Below are 15,380 nucleotides of genomic sequence, written 5' to 3'. Positions count from 1 at the left end.
ATCTCATTTTGAAAATAAATAAATAAAATATATTGGAGAGTACTAGTTATGTCATTAACGCGTTACAATCGCATTTTGGGGCACAACAGAGGCCCTTTTTCAACCAACTTCATAATTTCACAGATTTACTATGCATCAAACAACCATGACTGGTGATTTTTCGGTCTCGAAACCCCGAAACTTGATTCCGAATCTGAGATTATCATCGGAATTCCGAGACTGGGAAAGAATTTTAAATATTCAAGCTTAGAACAATATTTTCAGCAAGAAACAAGAACATTTCAGATTGTAACCACATTATCTAAGGATAAATAGATTTAAAGAATTTAGTGAATACGAGCAAACCCACGACTGTTTCAAAAATTATTAAAAATAGAAAATATCTAACGATACTTACAGCAATTCTTCTCGTCGGAGTTATCTCTACAATCCCTACGCATGTTGCAGCGTCCATTCAAGTCCACGCACTCGCCGCTCTCGCACTGGAACTCGTCATCCGCACATTCTGAAAAGATCAATTTCATAAGAAACTTTCAGACATTTAAAACCTCAAGTGTATTAATTAACCAGTTAATTAATAACTCGATATATTAATCTCATTTCCTTTTTGCAGTGTAGCAAAAAATGGGTTCATATCGGCTGCTTGATGATTCAACTTCAACTTTCTGAAGAACTGATAAATCAGCGTAGACATTTCAAGATTGCTTTTTCGATAGATTTTTTTTCCAAATTGATCGCTTCTCTTTCTTTCGAGTTTCTAATGAAATGATACGTACAAGTCTGAAGAACTGCATTACTTTTTATATTTTGCATTTAAAAATAATACAGGAAAATTCAGCGACAGTGGTATAGATTTGTGATAAAAATAGAGGGCGTAAAAATGATTCAGAGTCACATAGCATTGCAGGATCGTAAATAATGCCTTCTCCATGCATGGTTATTGAAGGAAATCTAAACTGTACAAGTGCAATTCAAAATCCTTTCGCTGAATATATTTGGAATACTCATCTCGTACTTTCTCAGCTGGATTATAAGGATTTCCAATATATAATCTCGCAAGATCTTTCTAAACAAGAATACGTATATCATGCCATGATGTTGATAGCTCATCTTACATCGGTCAATGTAGCCCAGCATGATGAAACCCTATTCATTTCACAATAGGAGTTTAGAATCAATTAAACGTTGCATTTCAACAAACAGGCTTTACAACATGCTTGAATTAGCTCCCAAGATCGATGGACCTAATCTGTCTTTATTTCTTCTTAAAATGGTATGAAATCAAAAATAGACGAGATCCCTATCTAAACATTTGAAGGAATCGCTTGTCTCAGTGTATATTCCTGGGAAAATATGAGATTTGGCACTAATTTTCAAAAATAATAGGGATTTCATGTAGGCCAATGCTAATCCTGTGTAAGGATTTACAGCCAAAATTTCGCAAAAGCTCCTTCTGTGGTATTCATACTTTTTATTAATGTAAATTTCATGATTAAAACTATTCATTTTACTATATATTACTATTGCATTTCTTGATATCTTTTTGCCCCAGATCTCGAAGAAAATGTTCCGGCCCCGCAGCATAATATGATATTTATCGTCAATAAAATGATATTTATCGTCAATGAAATGTTATTTTTTAGTAATGTAAATTTCAGGATTAAAACTATTCATTTTACTATATATTGCTATTGCACTTCTTGGTATCTTTTTGCCCCATCTCACGAAGAAAATTTTCCGAATAGTATGATTTCGAATCGTCATTGCATGGCCTATCCCTAAAGTAAATTTGGGATAGACTTTGTTGAATCGTCTATATATTTTTTGTTAAGTATTTATGCGGTTCTTAGACCTTTCATATAGCTGCCTTATCGATGATTCACCCTCAAAATAAAAGCCACTATTTTTACTATTTGGTACTGGAGAAAAATTACCATAATGTAAAGTATATGGACCACATCTGTTTCCATTCTTAATGAGCATGCAGGGAACTAGAGGGCTTTTTGTGTAAACCAGTAGGAGTGGTCTCTTCAAAACGCTCTAGCGTATTCTCTAATAAATGTGTTATCCCAGAGAATGCATTGCATAGCTTACAGTACAATAGTTACGAAATATTAGCCTTTGGAATGACTTTAGCATTTTCATTGAATCTATCACGTGATACTTGGCGAGTTTTTTTAGCTATTCACTCTTGGAATGCAGTTAATATTATCCGAAAATCGAATTTAGACGCGTTTTCCCTAAATAATTGAAGCAAACATTTGATACAAAACTACAGTTGTATTCGAGAAATCACATACAAAATTTGATTTATTTAAGCGATTGCATTTTTAAGTTACCGCGTTTATATATTTCTGAAATTACAGAACGACAGATGGTCAACCACTTGTTGAATTTAACTCAAAATTTGATAAGTATCTACACTACAGATGCTAAATATGTGTACACTATAGATGCTAAATTTTATACATCAGGCTCTCCGTTTTGTAGTTATTTCGTTAAATTATGTTCGAACAGCTGGACAGATAGCCTTTTGAATATATTTTGTTCAAAATTTACTAGAAATCTACAAATTTGATGTAAAAACTATATACCAAATTTTACTGTCTAGTTCAAAGCGTTTTTGAGTTATCTCTCACACAATCAATTTTCAGAAATATGTTTCTCGAACTCGGAGAGGTCTAAACTGTGGAGATTCGACAAAATTTCGAGTTCAAATATTTTGACGATCTCATACCTTCTCTACACTCCGTATATGGGAAAATAAATTATCCTCCAATAATAAAAGCCTCGAAAATTTGATCATATGAATGACTACTGTAGTCATTTTGTTTAAATTATATAGCTTATGGCATATAAAAATATTTAGGCTGTTATATAAACCAAATATTGTTTGACCAAATGTGGCACAGGAAAACTCTCACGATTTTAAAAACTTTGCTTTGGACCTTCTAAACGATTTACTATTTTGCTTTTATCTTTTAAATGTTATTTTCTAAACTTTTTGTATTATATTGAGAAGAAACTGAGTTTTAATTCTTCAATTTTTATCTCTCGAGTATGCCTCGATCTTATTGAAATGAATGGAGATTAGTTTGCTATATTTACGCTGCACTTTAGAGCAATACGAGTTCCATTTTGGGATGCATTCATAATTTTGAGTAGTGTTTAAATGATGAGGACAATTACTGAGTACGTCCATATGTACAAATTTTGACTCACATCAGATGAAGGGCATTAAGTACCATTGGATTTTGCGGACACTTTCAGATAACTGATGTTTGGGAGCTCGAGCCTAGTATTATATGGTTCAGACCCCGATTGAAGAAATGAATGAAATTATAACATTCAAACTACTTACTCTGAGAAATGAAGACGGGGTGCTTGCCAAGACTCACAGGAGTTGGAGGGAGAGTGGTGATGTGGCGAATGATTTCAGTTCTCCTGTCTAGATCTAGAAGGTCATCGTCTGTCCAGTCTGACACATCTTCTCCTGATTCGATGGCATTTTCATCAAAACTGAGGTCCGATTGCTGAGGCACTATTTTGGGAACAAAAGAATCATTGGTAGCAGCCTCGCTCAGATGGGAACCAGAAGTTGACAACTCTTCTGCAGTGGTGTGGGGAATGTCAGTCGTTCGAAAAGAGGATGGTGGCGAAACCGAAGAAGTTTCCATTCCGTCTTCTTCATCCAATATTGTTATGGGATAAGTAGTCTTCTGGAGATTATCAGATTTCGATAAAGTCGTGGAAGATTCAGTTGGATTGTTTGAAATGAACGAAATTTTAGACTCGGTGTCAACCTCATGTGCGGATGATGGTAATTCTGTTGTGTGTACAGTAGAAGAGTTATTTGCAGAAGACGGTTTTGGAAGGGGTCTATGGAACCCATGGCCTTGCTGAGTGTGCATCGTTATGTGATTTGGATTTGAATCTTTTGATAGAAAATTGATGGAATGATTCTGAGAATCGTTGCTATCTGCTAGTTTAATATCGTTGATTTCGGATTCATCTTCAAATTCTGTAGGAACACTAGTTTCGTCTCTTTCAGAGCTGCTTATATCAATTGATGCTTCAGATTCTTTTGTAGTATTGACGATATTAAAATATTTTGTGGTCTCTCCTGACGATTCTTCATCTCTGAAAAGCGAAGGAATACTCGTACTCGAGATGACAGATGCATTTTTGTGTTCGAAACTTTGATCAGGTTGATGTTCGGTAATAAAATTTTCAGTACTAATGTACTTAGTGTAAAGGATAGCAGAAGTTGTTTCCTTTTCTTCGAAAGTAATCTCTTCCGAATCCCTCTCCTCATTCAGTGATACTGGAGTCCCTTCATCGTATTCGTCTAGAGATGTGCCTGTTTCTGCATTTGAATGGTTTTGATGGCTAAATCCAATATCACTTTTGGCACTATAAATGTTTAACACATTTTCACGCTTGTGTTCCATTTCATTACTGGAGACACCGATGTAATCAAAAATTTCCTCTGAGTCTGGACTAGTAATGTTATTTATGGTTTCATTAAAATTTGTTAAAAACTCAGTTGTGACATAGGGTGTCCAAGAATTTTCTTTGGAGTTATTAACAACCAACACACTCTCTATAACGCCACTAGGATTTGTTAATTCCTTAGATTCTGAAATTTTTGTATTGTTTTCCGTTTGATTGATATAAATATCAGAGAGAGTTCTTTCTTCAACAAGTTCACTGCTTTGGTATTCTACTGAAGATTCCGTAAGAAATATATTTCTTGTAGTAGTATCGGGAACTGCCATTTCACTTGAGTTATCTTTAGAAAAGTCCGATTTCGAGTCTGTTTTTGTGTATTCTACAGAAGATTCTTTCAATTTCAGATTCTCTGGTGCCGAATTCATGTCATCGGGAGAAGGGGTTTTGCTTAAATATTCCACCGAAGATTCTTTTAGAAGAACACTTCCTTCCACTACTTGGCTTTCAGATGAGAATGAGCCACTAATGGATCCAGATGAATTCTCCTCTTCCACTGAATCTGGCTCAAGTTGAACCGATCCTTCTCCAACCATACCTTCGTCCAGGAATCGATATGATGCCTGTTCCTTCCGAATTGGCAAAGTGTGCCTGAAGGGGCGTTCATTCCTATCAGGACTTCCGGATTCCGAGGTTCGGTTTCTTGTAGTGTTCGAAGGCGGTCGAACAACTAGAGAGACTGAGGACATAATGGAAGAGGCTACTTCACCCCTTTGGGGAGGAGCATCTTGCAAAAGAAGGGGTCGACCACTCCTGGGAGGAAGTGGAATTGGGTCTATATGTAACAGTGGATCTTCCAAGACACTTACTGATCCCACACCTACATGCATAGGATTAGAGGGCCCAGAAGAAGGGGGTTTCTTTGGAGGAGGAGCCGGAAGTGGAGCTTCAGCCAGTCGAACGTTTCCTCTTCCTGGAGGAGAAGCCGGAGATTGAGATTCCGCTAGTCGAACGTTCCCTCTTCCAGGAGGAGGAGGATTGGCAGGCAGAGCTTCAGAAAGTCGAACGTTCCCTCTTCCAGGAGGAGTTCGTTGATCTCCAAAAGATGGCGACACCGAATCTTCAATTGGAACTGGCTTCCACTGACCATAACTGAACTTGTGTAGTTTATCTTCTTCGGAGCTGATGTCACCAACTGGAACCACCTCACCTGTGCCTCCTTATTGAAGAAAAAGAGAGCTAAATTATTCTTTTCTTGGGAATTTTAGGGGATATAAATTTTATATCTGAATGCAGCACATAAAGATTTTCAGATAATGTTTTTTTTTTTTCAGTAATGAATATATGGAAATAATTTTTGTTTTTGAAATTATTATACTTTGTGACAGTGCTTCTTATTTATTTATTTATTGTTAATACTTTTTTCTATACAAATCTTTTAAAATAGTTTTTTCATATCCTTTTTTACCTGGTAAAATATACCAACAAACTATGCATATAGGATAATAAAATATGCAAAATAAGAAACAAAGAAATATTACAAAAGGTGGCCATTTGAAGAAATTAAAGAAATACTTTATAGCTGGAAGGTTTCTAAATGAATTCTACTCTAATGTTAATAAAATTTCATAAAAGCATGACTTACCGATTATTTTTAGAGATAATATAGGCGCGGGAGTCAATATTACAAAAATTCTGTGGCTTCAAAGTATGAGGAAAAGAGTAATCTCTTCACAAGTAATGTTCCTCTTCACAAGTAATGTTCCTCTTCACAAGTAATGAATTGAAATGGCATGAATAACTCAAATCATTGAGCAAATACTGTACGTTAGTAGAATATTAAGAACATTAAAGGGGAAATTCACTTAAGCTTTTCCAAAAATAATTTGAAGTTTTAAAAATTAAAAACTTAATGCTTTTATAAAAAAACATGGTTGAACAACAATTCATTAAAAACAACGTTGACTTTTTCAGCACTCAAGAGAGGCTTACCTTGCATCTTAGGGGATTCATCTTTAGGCTGTAAGGGCCTCTTGTTTGGAGGAGCAGTGGCCAGCCTAGGTGGGAGTAGAGGGCCTTTCGTCACAGCAGAGCTTTTTCCGATTCGTTGCTCAACACCAGGGACGGAAATCCACTCTTCGTTCTCTACAAAAAGACATTATGATTTTTTTTTAAAAAATGTATGAAAATCCACTCTTCTCTTTTTATCAATACCAAAAACTATCAGTCGGTTATTATTTTTTCCATCTGTTATTACTTTGATTATTGTTTCTGTACCCCTATTTACTTTGAAATTTTATTGTTATGTATACTAAAATATCTTTCCTGTGTAGGCAGACATCAATACCTCTTCAAGACCATTCAATAGCTAAGACCAAAATGTCACTTATCAAAATCAATCTAACTTATTCTCTCATAATTGTAATACCCTAAAGAATCAACGAACCACGTTCTCACAAAGGAAATCAAAAGCACAGGACTCGGACGGAAACTACAGATTTCTGATCCTACAACTTTTGTTTATATGTTTATACATGTCATATATTTTTGCAATGTTATTTATCAAATATTTCCTCCCCCCATTCAAATAATAATCCATATATAGTTTACCAAAGCTAACAGCCTCAAAAATGTAAAGAAGTTGCGTCTGTAACATCAACATTTTATCTGTAAGTTCAACCCATTGTCACCATTTGTTTTTCTTGCTCCCTTTATTTAATTACTAGCCGCCTTTGGCGACCAGCCGGTTCGCCAATCTTAATGCTCGTTAAAATGTTAATAATTAAATATTTTATGTAATTCCTACTTTAATATCTTCTTCATCAAATATTTTAAAGCTTCAAATTTTGATAGTCATGTAATTCACTCATAATAATATAAAGTCCTTCAGCCATAACATAATATGTATCTCTCTAATTTTCTGTTAGTTTCTGTAGAATTTATGCTTAAAATTAAAATGGAAATGACTAAACTGCAATTAATATAATAATATTTTTTACTGAAGCAAAGCATTTTTTTTAATAATATGATTACTGATAATAGAGTCACTGAGCGTTTAAACTTTATGGGCACTAAAGAATATCTTTCTTAAGTTATGTAATATCTCAAGAATTTGTCAACAAAATTATCTCGGATTCATCATGAACAGATCGATTAATTAAAAATGTTTCATTTTAAATGCATCAAACTTTAAGAAAATAAAATGAATCGTTTAAAATAATCGGTCAAAAACAGGTTTAAAAAAACTACTTAAAAAACGATGTACTTAAAACTATAAGCATATACAAAAAAATATATAACTAACATAAATACAATTTAATTAAAAAAGCATGCAACTAACCTAAAAATAATTTAAATCATTGAAAACAGGTTAAAAAAAACTACTTAAAAAACGATGTACTTAAAACTATAAGCATATACAAAATAAATATAACTAACATAAATACAATTTACTTACAAAAGCATGCAGCTAACCTAAAAATAATTTAAATCATCCGTTGATAACGGTTGTCATGGCAACAATCAGAACACAGTGCGCATGCGTGAATTTTCTTCGCCAGTTACGTTAACACAAATGCGTGAATTTTTCTAGGGTTACGCTATGCAGATTATACATTTTTAATTTCCTTTATTCTGTGTTATTTTAATTCAAAAGTACTTCAGAATGAATCTGAAACATGGATTAGTTAACAATGTTTCATTTTAAATGCATAAAACATTAAGAAAATAAACAGAATCGTTTGAAATAATCCACCGAAAAATATTAACCCTAGCCTCATTACTGTTGGGAGAAAAAAAAATTGAAACCTTACTCATTTGGCGGTGGAGAAAATGGAAGATTTTTTTGGCGGAAAAGTTGGCGGTGGGGAAAATGGAAGATTTTTTTGGCGGGAAAGTTAGTTTTTAATTAATAATTAAAATTCTAATTAAAAATTCGAAAAAAGGAGCCCCAGGTTCACATTCCCGACCTCCAAGGTATACATGTACCAAATTTGGTAGCTGTAGGTCAAACGGTCTGGCCTGTAGAGCGCCAACACACACACACACACACACACACACACACACACACACACACACACACACACATTGAGCTTTATTATAAGTATAGATTACTTCGCCAAAACATTAAATACAGCCGTGCAGGATTGGACCCAATGGGATTCTCTGAGGAGATCCCTGGATGGTTTGTCACTTAATTTTTTTTTTTTCTTTTCTCCTCTTCTTTTCCTTCCATCTTGTGCTCATCCAATTGGTTAGATAACTCAGTGTATAGGCATCGAGGGCACAAGATGGTGTTAGGTTATGTCATCTGACTGAGGATGTCACTTTGATTTTTCTAATTCTAATTTGCATTTTAATAATAGTTGATAACACACATTTCTATTTTAAAACGCTGCTCCATATTTCTAAACTGCTCCATATAAATTGCTTGTAAATGCGATGTACCATATATTTTATTGATGAAGTAGCTGTTAAAGTTAGCCCTTCAAATGTGTATATCTCGATTTATATAGGTCTGAAGTTAATCTATTTTCTACTGTTTCTGCTCTATTTCTATAAGTTAATATTTCTAATTCTTATTATTATGAAATTAAATTACATTATACTCATAAAGTTTTACAAATAAAGAACAACCCATTTTATTTGTAAACGCATACGATTTAACAAAAAAAACCCGAGGTGGGATGAATATTAAACAAAAATAAAAATAAATTGTCTCATTATCCATATAGTGTATAAGTTATAACTAAATGTTATTTTTCAACTTTAACTTACGTAATTTTCAAGGATTATTATATGAAAAGGAGCTTACCATCAACATCAACGGACTCTCGATCTATCCTGAGAGCCCCAAAAGCGGGTGTCTCCTCTCCTAATAGGCTCTTGATGAGTTTTAAAGTGTCTGAGTCATCTGCCTGGAGTTTTCTTCGGTCTAAATAAACTCGGAAAAAGACCAGAAGACCCGGTCTGAAATATTAAAAAAATGTAAAAAACAAAGAAGCTTGTAACGGGAAAATTCTACGAAATTATTATCAGGCCCTTTTAAAACATTTAAATCAATATTCCTGAATTGAAAGAAATATAATTGCGGGAACTTTCTGATTATACATTCGTTTCTCGAATTATTTTTGAAAGATACTTTTAAATGATATCATTTAAAGTTTTATTTTTTGTTTAATGTTAGAGATACAATAGTTATTTTTCAAGTTTTAACAACAAGAAGGAAGTTCAGGGTCAATTATAATTCAGGAAATTTGGCGAGAGTGACATATGTATTGCCATTCCATTTTAGTATACTTTAGTTATTTTTAAGAACTGAAATTAATACTATAAAATTCAGTTCGTTTAAGGTAACCTTCGTTTTCTAGTTAATGGTAAGAAATTCAACTAATCTACATGCCAATTGCTATCAGTGCTATGGAAAACTGTGTTGAAATTCGAAACCGAATTGTCAATGCCGATTTATTAAACGCCTTGTATGTACTCTGCCACCTCGTTTTCAAATATTAAGCGAGCAGGCGGAAATTGTGTATTAGTACTCTAACAAAGCTGTTCTCAACTTATAGACGGCGGCCCGTTTATGGGATGAGGGTATTGTTTTAGTGAAGCCCGGAACTTTCGTTTTATATTTGTTTTAGATGCTGCTTTCTAAAAGCTGAAGATAAAAACCATTGAATTTGAATGTTTTTGAAGTAAACTGCATAAAGAAAGAAAATGAATCAAATGAAAATCCGATCCGTTATTTTAAAGATCATGTGATTAGACATTAAAATCGTTTTTCAGAACAATATCATCAGTCCCACACAGGGTAAATGTTTGATAACAATATCCAGTAACTGTTAAACTTACATTGAGATATTTAATGGGGGACATTTAATGAAATGAGAACATTAATTTTTCGAAACAAATTCAGAAAAAACTGAATAAGAAGTAAGTGACTTGAGGTAGATTTTGTTAATCGATATCTGTATTAAAACGCTTCTTTTATTGGATTAAAAAAATGGCAAAAATTTCATTGATTAAAAAAGAAATTTATTCTGAAAATTGATTGAATATGTGTGCGTGTGTGTGTGTTTTTAAAGTTGTGTTATAAATATATATGCATGTGTGAATGCGCATTGCGCGTTTGTATTATTATTTTTTTTTACCTGCTTATTAGTATTTTTTTAAACAACAGGTGGGCACCACTTTCAGAAAGATGGAAAACTACTCTTCTAACATTTTTCTCCGGTCACATGAAAATATATTTTCTACATATATCATAGAGCCGTGGCACAAAATGCATTAAAGTGGACAAACGGTATATTAAAACGTCTATGGTAGTACATTTAAACACACTTCTATGGTAGTACATTTAAACAGACTTCTATGGTAGTACATTTAAACACACTTCTATGGGAGTACATTTAAACACACTTCTATGGGAGTACATTTAAACACACTTCTATGGGAGTACATTTAAACACACTTCTATGGGAGTACATTTAAACACACTTCTATGGGAGTACATTTAAACACACTTCTATGGTAGTACATTTAAACACACTTCTATGGTAGTACATTTAAACACACTTCTATGGTAGTACATTTAAACACACTTCTATGGTAGTACATTTAAACACACTTCTATGGTAGTACATTTAAACACACTTCTATGGTAGTACATTTAAACAGACTTCTATGGTAGTACATTTAAACACACTTCTATGGTAGTACATTTAAACACACTTCTATGGTAGTGCATTTAAACAGACTTCTATGGTAGTACATTTAAACAGACTTCTATGGTAGTACATTTAAACAGACTTCTATGGTAGTACATTTAAACAGACTTCTATGGTAGTACATTTAAACAGACTTCTATGGTAGTACATTTAAGTAATTTTTTTGATACATAAAATCAAATAAATGTATCAAAATTAATATATTTTACAAATGTGAGTACGTGGGGAGATAGAGAAATTTGAGATAAATATTTACTAATATACCATATAGCTTTGAAGCCTTGGAAATTTTTATCATTTAGTAGACGTATGAAATGAGAATATTCTTCAGGAATATGTTGGATAAATATGGAACGGTGGCAAATGGAACAAAAGAATAATTCCTCTGTGCTAATCGTGTGGGACCACTCGATTAGCGGCTGAGTTATAAAAGAGCATATAATTGCATTAGTCAGATATAGCTGACTTCCAAAAGTATTCGAATGACCCATATGAAATTTTTACCTTATATAGATACGAACAATCGAAAAATAAAATATATGAAATATATATGTATACACAATACGAAGGAATGGGGCTCATGAAAGATGGATGGGATGTCAAATCTAGCAAACCTCACCTGAAAGCGTATATTCTGGCAGCAATGAATGCAGGCTCTAAGGAACTAGATAGGAAGGCATTTTCTACCTGCAGAACAAAAAACATAAATCCTGGAACATTTTAAACACAAGGCAATCCATATCATTCGTTTGAAATGTTTAATGCTAATAAGTTTAAAAAAAAAAAAGTATTTAGAATTCTTGCATGATTCAGCATCATTGCTCACCATGGCCTGGTAGCTTTCTGCCTTTGTTAGGAACTGAAGTGAAGTGGTGTTGAGCAACTCATCCACGAAATCATCCCCGTGGGACACTCGGAATTTCCCGCTCAATGATAGCACTGATAATAAAAAAAGCAATAAAAAGTAAGGAGATTGAAATAAAAAAGGGAGATCATTTATAACTATTTTAGAAGCATTCGAGATACTCAAGGGAAGGACTTCTTAAACTGTAGGGTTTTTTTAGAATGTCTCGAATATTTTCCTAACAACTCGCTTTTTCACCTTTTATATTTGTCAGCTTTTCGAAGCAAAAAATATTTACGAAAGTGATATCTTAAGCTGCAATATTAATATGTTTCCTATTTTCTATCAACTCTAATGCTTTCTTCAGTCACGCAACTCCAAATTTAAAGGTCTAAAAATTTTTGTGATGCAATTATAAAAAATATGAAGATTCCCTCTATATATATGTATGTATAAGAGAGAGAGAGAGACAGACAGAGAGAGAGAGAGAGAAGTAATTAGGCAAAGAAACTGATCTAGAATTTTATTCATACTTCCATTACCTATTTTATAGATAAATTGATGCAATATAGTGAATTTTTGAACCGTATAAATCCAAATAAAATTTTAGTTATTGAAATAAAGCCTTTAAATTGATTTTATTACCTACTAGTTTACATAAAAAATTTGTACATGGGATCTAGTAAATATGAAATGCATGATTTTTTTTAAGAACTTTGTTTTAACTGGCAAAACTTATGGTTCATATATATAATATAATAAACCTTTTTTATTAGAGTAATTAGTTATGCTCAATGTTTAAATTAAGCAGATACGTTTTTTGTTCTTTAAGTTTTATTTAAGATATATTGAGTGATTGTTCGATTGAATGAACGTATGAAAAACATCATTAGTTCCATTTAGTAAAAAGGTTCATTCACTTTCAAAAAAAACTTCTTGCCGCATATCGGTTTTTTTTGTTTGTTTTTTTGCTTTGCAAGACCAGAACACGTATTCTTTTAATCCTGTTTTCAATAATCATGATTAAATGTTAAATATATTTTTTAAACTAATTAAATTAAAATATGGATGAGTGAGTCGAACGATGTAAATATAACAAATAATATATATTAAAAATTCATTATCACAATATATTTTAAATGGATAAATACCATTGACAGTTTCTTATATACAGGATTACAATAAATGAATGATTGGATTTGAAACATTTGTATTTTCAAAATTATTACACATAACATAACAAGTGATACATGAAAATAGCGTTCTAATTTTTTTCAACGATGAATGTACGATGTGTGAACCTTTCATTATGCGACATACAACGAATCTATAATCAAGTTTAATCTATGCACTTTGAAGTTTTATACTCTCATTAGTGCTTAATGCACTGTTGCGCTATTTAAGTTCATTGACTGTTTTTGGCAATAGAAGCTTATAAACAAGGTCCTTCGTTTAATCCAATAAGAAGAAATCACGTATAATCCGAGGATCTTGGGGGCCATAAGAAGAAAGGTAAATCTATTACCTATACGTCCAATCCAGTGTTGGAGGAGCTGCTCACTTAGGTAGACTATAAGCATCTAAATCTTGTTGAAAAATAAAATTTATGCTATCCTCATGTTGTTATAGAAATAACCATATTTCCAAAACATCCAGATAATTGTAATCTGTAGAGCAAATATTAAAAATAAAATTTGAGAACTTTTTCTTTATTTTCATGTATCACTGTAAATATATGTAATAGTTTTGGAAAAGAAAAAAATTTTTTTAAACCTGGTCATCCATGTTTTGCTAACCTCTTAGATGTACAAAGAGGGAAATTTATTTTATTAATGTTAATTCAAAAATAAGTAAAATGAAATTATCATTAAAATTCACGTAACATTTTAACAACTTGGGTATACAATGAGCGAGAGGAAGAAACATATTAAATGCTCCAAGAAAAAAAAAGAACAGTCAATTGATAAAATAGTAAAAGTTCTTACCTGGTGAACGAAACAAATTTGTGACGACTGAAAAGAGAAAGAAATAAGCATCAGAAATTATAAAGATTCATAAAATAAAGTATTATAATAGAAAAATAATGAAAGTATTCTATCTTCTATTTCAAAAATGACATGCACCATTTTTTGGGAGTTTAAATGCGCCAACTACAAAACAAACATTCAAACTCTAATACAAATGACACGAAAAGCTACAGTATCAAAAATAATTTGATAGCAGTTTTTTTTTCATGTTTAATTTGTTCTATTTTATTCTTAATTTAAAATCTTTAATTTCCTGTACCACTAATTGTGACATAAATGATTTAATCTGTTTTAATTTAAGGAAGAATATTCATCATATTCTTTAATGCAGAATGTTAAATCTCCTTAATTTCTGACAGCAGTTTTTTAATTTTTATAAGAGCCTAATTTGGTATTTGCATTAAGGTATGAAATATAATTTTTATCAATATGCATAAATGCAATTAATAATGCAAAAATAATTTCATAAATAACTTCAAATTAACCGCTTTTATCCTACTTGACACTTACATTTATGGCTGCTAAATAAAGGAAAATTTCAATAAAAGAAAAACGGTTGCTTGATACGAGTTCATATAGAACTATCGTTCATTTTAGCATCAAGTGTTGAGGAAAGAACTGGGATTTTACTAGGAAAATATCTCTAAACTCCACGACATCTAACCAAATTTATTACCATTAGTCTTCAAGAGAATATTCAAATTTTAAAAAGATAGTCAAATATGTCTTAAAATTTCTTCATAAGGTATGTTTTTTGAAACGAATACTAAGTACTTGTTGGTAGTAATGGCGACCATAAAGCTCTAAGGAAAAATTCGCCAATTTGGCAATTTCAATAGTCTGATGTTAAGTGCATTAATGCACTTGAGTATACTTTTATAATTTGGCGAAATTTTTTCTTGACGCTTTTCGATCGCCGTTAAAACTGACAAGTATCCAGTAAAATTTTAAATCGAGCAATTAATTTAAAGGTGTTTAATAAACTAAACAAAAAGAAAAAAAAAAAAGGACATCTCTTGCGCTAATTTTCCAGAAAATGCTCAGTGAATTGAGTTCATATTGCTGTTGCTTATTATTCTTGGAACCGCAATTTTTATATTACTTTTAATTAATGTTCTTTATGGCAATCTTTTTACAAAAATTGTCTATGACAAATTTACATTTTGGGAAGGTCTTATTTCTCGAATAAAATTTATTTTTGATTTCTTAAAACAAAACTTGACTTTTATTAGACTCTTTAAATCTGAAAATACGCTCACTATTTTATGAAAGATCCAAGGGAGTTCAAAAATAACACAAGAAAAAATTTCCTAATTCAGACCGTCGTTTAGATTA

At 32.1% G+C, this 15,380-nt stretch overlaps 1 protein-coding gene across 1 annotated transcript in view; it reads right to left on the bottom strand.

Moving 5' to 3' along the window:
• Window positions 1-15,380, bottom strand: part of LOC129988691 (uncharacterized) — a 107,889-nt gene that overhangs the window by 17,702 nt on the left and 74,807 nt on the right. Inside the window, exons 3-9 of the mRNA XM_056096965.1 lie at window positions 14,004-14,030; window positions 12,001-12,113; window positions 11,794-11,861; window positions 9,263-9,417; window positions 6,442-6,594; window positions 3,362-5,668; window positions 398-505 (exon numbers count right to left, since the gene is read on the bottom strand). Of these exons, the coding sequence (XP_055952940.1) occupies window positions 398-505; window positions 3,362-5,668; window positions 6,442-6,594; window positions 9,263-9,417; window positions 11,794-11,861; window positions 12,001-12,113; window positions 14,004-14,030 (2,931 nt within the window). The remainder of the gene's footprint in view (window positions 1-397; window positions 506-3,361; window positions 5,669-6,441; window positions 6,595-9,262; window positions 9,418-11,793; window positions 11,862-12,000; window positions 12,114-14,003; window positions 14,031-15,380) is intronic.

This window comes from Argiope bruennichi, chromosome 10 (assembly GCF_947563725.1).
Source record: "Argiope bruennichi chromosome 10, qqArgBrue1.1, whole genome shotgun sequence".
NCBI classification, from domain to species: Eukaryota; Metazoa; Arthropoda; class Arachnida; order Araneae; family Araneidae; genus Argiope; species Argiope bruennichi.
Note: the sequence above shows the minus strand (reverse complement) of the source record. Positions and strands in the feature narration are given on the sequence as shown.